This window comes from Nicotiana tomentosiformis, chromosome 8 (genome assembly GCF_000390325.3).
Source record: "Nicotiana tomentosiformis chromosome 8, ASM39032v3, whole genome shotgun sequence".
Lineage (NCBI taxonomy): Eukaryota > Viridiplantae > Streptophyta > Magnoliopsida > Solanales > Solanaceae > Nicotiana > Nicotiana tomentosiformis.
Window position 1 is genome coordinate 121,186,506 of NC_090819.1, and position 8,646 is coordinate 121,195,151.

At 35.6% G+C, this 8,646-nt stretch overlaps 2 protein-coding genes across 2 annotated transcripts; both read left to right on the plus strand.

Moving 5' to 3' along the window:
- Window positions 1–3,188: 3,188 nt before the first annotated feature.
- On the plus strand, window positions 3,189–4,155 carry LOC104104284 (ethylene-responsive transcription factor ERF038-like). Its single transcript, XM_009612329.2, has one exon. The coding sequence runs from the start codon at window positions 3,226–3,228 to the stop codon at window positions 3,979–3,981; it is 756 nt and encodes a 251-aa protein (XP_009610624.1). The 5' UTR covers window positions 3,189–3,225; the 3' UTR covers window positions 3,982–4,155.
- A 1,034-nt stretch (window positions 4,156–5,189) lies between these two features.
- On the plus strand, window positions 5,190–6,110 carry LOC104104285 (uncharacterized). The gene has a single exon (XM_009612330.1). The coding sequence runs from the start codon at window positions 5,190–5,192 to the stop codon at window positions 6,108–6,110; it is 921 nt and encodes a 306-aa protein (XP_009610625.1).
- Window positions 6,111–8,646: the final 2,536 nt, after the last annotated feature.

An 8,646-nucleotide genomic window follows, 5' to 3' on the forward strand; every position in this document is an offset into this window, starting at 1 on the left:
GTATACGGGTAGAACCGAGCTCTATGCTTGATCGAGGCATTTGAAAAAATAGGTCAAGGCTCGGCACCTACATAAGAGATCGAACTTACAGATGTAATTGAGCTCGATATCGAGGGTCGAAGTTCGAACAAGACCATCAGATTTTCCCTCAAGCTTATCGGGGGCACGACCGACCCCGCTTCTAACGGCCTCGAAGAAAATCTTTACCTACTCACACGACAAGCATCCATGATTCTCGCCATTGACCAATTATTATGGCGGAAATTACGGGATTAAGTCAAAAAGGGAGCCAACAGTCTACATAATTTCTTATAAAATAATATCTTAAAGGTTTCATCTCCCCGTATATATAAAGGGAATGTAATAATTCATTGGGGATATTGTAACATACTTAAGAGAGCAAGATATTATTTTTTTCAGTTTTATTCATATTATTATAGCTTCAATAATATTCTGGTAATATCTCTCCTAAATTAAAAGGAAGTTAATCCTACGAGGTTTAAGTTTTTCAATTTGCATGGTTTGTATTTATTTTTCTATTTATTCTTCCATATTAAACCTGATTTTCCGCTTTGTATCAAACTGGATTATGTATCCTTAAAATCGCATATAAATTCAATTATTATCCGATTTTTTGGATAAACAGATATAGTCCCTTTAATAAACATAAGAACAAGAAATCCAGAAGAAAACAGAAATAGTAAGAGAGACGACCAAGGGGCAAGCTAACGAGTTAAGGCCTGCTACCTCCACAAAGGGAGAATTAAATATTTCTATGGTTCTAACTTCTAACCAAAGCTTCAATTAATAGTAGGGCATCCAAAGACATATCAAAACATGTTCAAGTGTCCAAAGCACCCAATTAAAGCACCAACGTTTCTTTTCTTTTTCTCAAACTTTCTTTTCTTTATTGATTAAGGTATTGTATGTCACTACTAAAAATTTGACAAAACCCGATCACGATCGACTGACCAATTTTGATCGGTCAAAAAACTGACCAAAGTTGGTCGGTTTTTCAAAATATTTTATTTTTTAATTTGTTTATACGAAACCGACCAATTTTGGTCGATTTTTCATTTCAAATAAATTAATATTAATATTTAAAAAACCGACCAAAATTGATTGGTTAATTCAGCCGGTCATTTTAAAAAATCGACCGAATTTGGTCGGTAATTTTATTTTTTAATAAAACCGACCAACTTTGGTCGGTTATTTTCATGCGAAAATACAATTAAAGAGTATAAATGAAATAAAAGACAGTCTTAGAACAAAATGCATCAATAGTCTAGTAGTAGAATAGTATCCTACCACAGTACAGACCCCGATTTGATTCTCAGATGGTGCATTTTTTAATTACATAATTAAAATATCGACCAACTTTGATCGATTTTTTAGGCAATTTTTTTTTTTTGAATTTAATTGACCAACCAAAGTTGGTCGGTAAGCCCTTCCGACCTTCAAATACCGTCCACACGTAAATGGTCGCGTTTTGGACGGTTTTGGGCCATTACCGACCCACTTTGGTCGATTATTTTAGACGATTTTGCCCGAATTTTTAGTAGTGTCTATTTTTACAACGCTTAAAGAAAATATACCACAACAAAAGGAAAATAGTCACATGATAAATTTATAAAATATCAAATTAAATTTTAGTATTGTATCAATCCAGAAATATAATTGTAAATGTCAAAGTGGACAAATTGTGAAACACATCGGTGTCTACTGTCTAGGCAAGAACAAAAACTTTGACTAGTTACTGAGTTGGTAGTGAGTACTACATGTGGGAGAGCTTGATTTGGGACATTTTCTATGCAAGTCCACACTTAAGTTGTTTCTACTTTAGTAATACTGTGTAATCTCTATGACTCATGTCACACAATAAGAAATTGTCATTGGAGAGTCATTTATGATTATGGTACTTAATTTCACTCTTAGTTTACTTTGGTAATACTATGTAATCCCTATGTCAAATATGACAGCGTTTTTTCTATGACTATGATACTTTCACTCATCATAGAAATAATTACTCTTCTCTATTTGAAATGAACAATGGAGATCGGTGTAATTTCTTTCTAGTGTTCCAACCAATAGTTTAAGGCCTCATGTCACATGAAAATACATACCATTGTACCCATGAATAATAAAGGTCAAATACATACGCAAACACTTAAACTTATCCCAACTTTTTATTTAGACATCTAAACTAAGCTTATGACCTATCAAACACTTAAACTAGATTAGACCTGTACCAATTGAACACAACTGGGTGACATGGCAATTCATATATATCTCACCTAACAAGGACGCGTAATGGCCACAAAAATTTGATTTCTGTTTGTTTTTTTCCAAGTTGTCTTGTTCTTCATCCTCACAGTCATTTTCTTCTTCAAAGCCAAAATTCTTGTACGAGAAAATAGAGTTTCACCGGAAAATTTTTGGATGAGCTGTAATCATTTTCTTCTTCGTGTGTTAAGAGACCCAAATCTGCCTTCATCGTCTTCGCCAAAAAATATTTGAGACCCAACAAAGGCGGATTCAAATTTAATTATCCCTCAAATTAGAACTTCACAGCTTTAAAACATAGACTTTAAAATGTTATGCTCTCAATGAGCTAGATAATGGCAAGAAAGCTTTTTAGGAACTCACGAGCAAGCTCCAAACGCCAAGTAGATCAAACAAAGCGGACACTGATACAACCAAAGCTATGAACCAGAGAGCTCGAGGATGAGAAATCCGACAAGCTCCCAATTGGTTATGGGTTATGACATTAGCAATGAGCTTGCCTCATATTTCCGATACAAGATGAGCATGAAGAAGTTATTTAGAACATCTATGGAAGACGGTGGTACAGTTTTAACCTTGTTTAAGTGTTCCATATGTCATAACGTTTAAGTGTCAAAACGAAAAGTTTAGACAAGTTAAAAATGTTTGTGTATATATTTGCCCATAATAAATTGTACGCGAGTAATAGAACCCCGCATAGTTAAAGGTCATGAGAAAAAAATATTACCACTTTTGGAGGAATATATATATATATATATAATATTTTAGTAGTAAATAGTACTATTTACTTTCACTTTTTTTTCTTTTTGTTTGGGATTATTCCATCTCTAGTGGAAAAGATAAAAAGTGACAATAAGCCCAAGAACCAAAACACTATAAGTAGCTCACTAAACCTAAAACTTTGTAGCTCTATAATCCCTCGTATATTTTTCGCTATCACCTATGGAAGAGAAATCTCTCATTTTCATCAACACTAACAATCAAACAATCTCTTCCACAACCCCCCATTTTTTTCCTTCTTCATCTCTCTCACAAAAACCAACAACCTTAGCATCATCAAAACAAGAAACCACTTACAAGAAAAATAAATGCAGTGACATGAACAAGAAAACCAAGAAAATTGACGACTTAAAACACCCTATATACCACGGAGTTCGAAAACGGAGCTGGGGAAAATGGGTGTCCGAAATTCGTGAGCCAAAGAAAAAATCAAGAATTTGGTTAGGTACTTTTGCTACTGCTGAAATGGCTGCTAGAGCACATGATGTTGCTGCAATTGCAATTAAAGGTCACTTAGCTTTACTCAATTTCCCTGAATTAGTCCACCAATTTCCTAAACCAGTTTCTAAATGTGCTAAAGATATTCAAGCTGCTGCTGCAAAAGCTGCTGCTTTAAACATTTGTCCAAGAAATTGTATTTCTGAACAGAGTCAAGGTGAATTAATGGAACAATTTTCCCCTGAAGAAATAGAGTCAAGAGAATCATCATCTTCAGCTTCATCTTTAAGTTGCAAAAATGAGGACCCTTTTCTTGATTTGCCAGATCTTCTTATGGACCTTAGTCAAAATTTTGATAAATTTTGTTACTATAATTCACCTTGGGAATTAGCTGGAGCTGAAAGCAATGATTCTAATCACAGTGACTTTTGGCCAGAAGATCTCTATTTGTGGGACTACAACTATGGAACTGTACTCTAAGAAGTCCTACAAAATAAAAGAAAAGAATTACATAGTTTTGGCAAACAGTTGAACTGACAGTAATTTTTCTATTCTTAATTACCTCATGAAGTCATGACAAAAAGCAAGAACATGAAGTAGAGTAATTGTCACCTCTCGTTGTAAATAATGATGAATAAAAAATTATTTTCTTGATTTTTTTCCCCAAGTACTGCAATATTTTTTGGAAAATAATATTTTATAGCCACTCTTAAAATAATAACTGAAAATATATATTTTTTTGTATATATATACATTTTTGTATGTTATATATAAAAAATATATAAATTTTATACACTTTTACAACTATCATATATAAATAGTTTCGATCGCGGGCTAAAAATAATTTTTGCTCTTTTTTTTTTTTTTTGTTGTTGTTAGACTTACTAATTAGCTTGCTTCTTTAGGTAAAACTAGGGGAATCCTTATTTACCAACAATAGAAGAAACTACAACTGGGAACATGTGGAATTTATCATAACATGCACGACGTTTGACAGCCTTTACATAATTGTATAAGTATAGGTACTAATATTATAATTCTTCTGCATATCAAAGCTTATATTCCCTGAAAAGAGAAAAAAACATGTGAATAAAAGCTCAGCTACTTCAGTAGTATACAGAAAACGGCGGTGAGTGATCTAAGAGGTTTTCCTTTTCTTCATCCATTTTTTTCATTTTTTTTTTGGTGGTGTTATAACTGATTAATTCGCAAACACACTTTGGACAGATGACATTGCAGTGACATACCGTTTTATCGAGCGTACAGATAGTTTCTCTTTTTGGGGTGACAGCATATGCTTACTTTTCCTTTATACATACAATTCTGACCTTAATTTAGTTATCCAGTGAGACATGGTATATTTCTTTTTACCCTTTTATATCAATAGTAAAGTTGGGAATTTTTATTTCTCAAGTTCACCTAATATTCTCTCTCTAGAAACGGATCTATAACGGCTCTTTCATAAGCGAGTTCCCTCACGCTCCTTCCTCATGGATCCACCGGACGGTGTCCCGCTGGCGCGTCTGGATGGCCAATCCAATCTCAACCCTCCAATTAAACAGAGCACTGAATCTAGTGATGGAAAATTGTCCTATGCTACCAAGGTTTTCACTTCCAAATAATTCCCAACAGCCCCAAATCAACATGCAAGAGAATCTGTCATAGCAACACACACCACACACAATGGAATGCCGGCGGTACTCTTCAAGGCGTCGGATTACTATGGCATCATGGCAGATGAGTGTAGGCTCACAATAGTGGGCAAATTTCTCAAACCTAGGCCCCAAATTGACCGAATTAGGTCAAAATTCAAAGAACTAATCTTTATTAAAGGCTCGGTCAAGATTGGGGTTTATGATAACTACAACGTTTTCTTGGATTTCACCAATGAAGAAGACTTCAATTTTTTCTGGTACAAGAGGGTTGTCGAAATTGAGGGACAACAAATGTGGTTACAAAGGTGGTCTCCGGACTTCAAGCCTAAAGAGGATCTACCAGTGGCACCGGTATGGGTACTGCTACCAAGACTACATTTTCATATGCACAGATGGCAGTATGTCAAACAGGTGGTCAGCGCTGTTGGGACTCCACTGGAAATGGACTTGGCAACGAGAGGAAAGGCCAGACCTAGCATGGCTAAGGTAAGAATTGAAATCGACCTACTAAAACAACAACCAGATTCTGTTTATGTTGGTCAAGTTTATGATGATGCTCCTCAAAAAGGCTTTGTTCAAAAACTTGAATATGAGGGTGTCCCAAGGTATTATAAACACTGTAGAAAGCTTAGGCATAACATGATGAACTGTAGAGTTTTAGAAAGGAAAGGAGAAATGAAAAAGAAAGAGCGGGAAGCAAAACAAGACAAGGAGGTGAATCTTGAAACCAAAAAAGATGGGGAAAAAAAAGAGAACATAGCAGCAGTAACAAGGGAAGGCAGCAGAATAAACCCGGAACAACACTCCCAGAGAAAACAGGGACACAATGTAGAGCTTAACAACAAGAATGAGAGCATCAATAAGATCAACAATGAAGAACAACCAAGTGATGAGAACAAAGCTAAAAATCAGGAAAGGATGCAGGGGCAGAACAACCAAAAAAGTCAAGGCTAGGAGACAAAAGAAAATTCTTAAAAAGAAGTCCAAGGTTACCTTTAAATATGTCAAGATCTAAGCTAATTCCAAAAACAAGGGAGCTATAGAAGCAACTATGAAGGAGTAACAAGAAAACAACTCTCACATGAATACTGAAGAAGCAGTGCAAGAATCAAGCAATATTGAGGCCACCAAAAAAGATAAAGTCCCTGACTGGCAGATGTATATCAATGAATCAACTAGTGTCCCTTCAGACATTAAGAATCTACCAGGAATTAACCTGGCAGTCAACTTGATTCCTGAAGAACATGAAGATCACACGGAAGCAGCTCCAATTAGGAGAGAAACACAACAACAATTTGAAGTAACTTCTCCCAACAGAGTCACTGTTGTAATTCCTGAAGATCAATTACAAATTGGGCATGGCAAAGAGGATGGGGATGATTTCTCACCTATGATCAAGAGAAGAAATCAAAATAAAAAGAAAGAAAAGAAGAAAAAAAAGCAATGCTAATACATCTTCTCAAGGAGGTAGCTCAAACTAATCTCCCCTCCACTGTTTCCATAATTAATGCAATTTTCTGGAATATTAGAGGAGTGAATACCAAGAAAGCTATGCCTAGGCTTAAAAAACTTGTCAACATCAACAAAGTGGAGTTCATAGCAATTATAGAACCTTTTTTAGCATGAATAAGATTGATAAATACATGAAATATCTCAAGTTTCGACACTGTATCTCCAACACCAATGGAAAAATTTGGCTCATGTGGTTAGGAAACAATCAAACCAGTGTGATTAGTGTCAATGATCAACAAATCACTATCAAAATACAGAATGAGGTGAAAAACTCTAATCTGTTCCTTACTGTTGTCTATGCTAAATGCAATGCAAATGAAAGAAAAGACCTTTGGAGTAGTTTAGAAGGTACTCATATGGTGATTGATGGGCCATAGTGCATTGGAGGAAACTTCAATGTTATTCTTGATCTGGATGAGAAATATGGGGATCGACCTCACAGAATATACAAAAGCTTGGATTTTAGCTCTTGCATGGACAATTGTGAGGTTAAGGATTTGGGTTATGTTGGACCTACATTCACTTGGTGTAACAACTGGAATCCTAGAAGAAGGATTTGGAAGAGACTTGATAGAATTTTTGCAAATGATCTATGGTGCCAACTCTTTCAAAATAACATTGTCAAGCATCTACCAAGAACTGGGTCCGACCATAGACCCTTGTTGCTTAGTTGTCATAACAGAAACAATAATGGCATAAAGTACTTCAGATTCCTCGACTTCTGGACTGAGCAGCCTACCTTCATGAATCTGGTTGAAGAAGTGTGGGCTACTAACATATGTGGGAATGCCTTGTGGAAACTATAACAGAAACTAAATATGCTCAGCAAAAGACTCACTCAATGGTCTAAAGAAGAAGTTGGCAATGTGTTTGAACATGTTCAACTTTGGGAAGCCAAAATGCAAGAACTAGAGGAGTTAGATTTTAACAACAACACTGATTCCTCTATAAAATAACTGAACAAAGGGCAAGCAGAATACATTAGATAGATATCCATGCAAGATGCTATTCTGAAACAGAAAGCTAACTCCAAGTGGTTTGAAGAAGGTTATTCTAATACCAAGTACTTTCACGCCTTAATCAGAAAAAGAAGAAGAAAACTCCAACTTCACAGGATCAAAGATCATAGAGACTGATGGGTAGATGGTGATGACAACATTTAAAAAACTGCCATTCACCACTTCTAAAAGAGATTCGACATTCATCACCAATTCAGATATACTGACATTCTTGATTGCATTCCCCATAGAATCACTGATGAGGACAATAGATCTCTCACTCTATTCCTAATACTGAAGAAATCAGAGATGCAGTCTTTGATATGGGAGCTACAAGTGCAGCAGGTCCTGATGGCTTCAATGGTACTTATTTCCCTAAGTGCTGGAATATTATCAAAAATGATATCACTGATTTTGTTCAAGAGGTGTTCAATGGGAAGAGACTTACCAAATTCTTCTCACATGCCTGCCTTGTCCTGATTCCTAAAGTGGAGTCTCCTACCAACTTCTTTGAACTTAGACCTATCAGTCTAAGCAACTTCACTGGCAAGATTATTTCCAAAATTCTATCAAGAAGACTTAACCCTATGCTTCACAAGCTCATCTCAGAGAATCAAAGTGGTTTTGTCAAAGAAAGATCTATTACTAAAAATATTCTTCTTGCGCAAGAGATCATTCAGAATATCAACCATAGGAATTATGGTGGTAACGTCATTATCAAACTAGATATGGAGAAAGCCTACGACAGAATGTCATGGAACTTTCTTGTGTCTGTTATGAGGAAATTTGGATTCTCAGAGGAATGAATTGACATCATTTGGTCTTGGTCAATGAAGTCTGGCATTCTATTATTATCAATGGTACTAGGAAAGGTTTCTTTACTTCTTCCCATGGTCTTAAGTAGGGGGACCCTTTGTCCCATTCCTTGTTCATCATTGGTGCTGAAGTCTTGTCCAGATCTCTGAATAAGCTATTTGAAT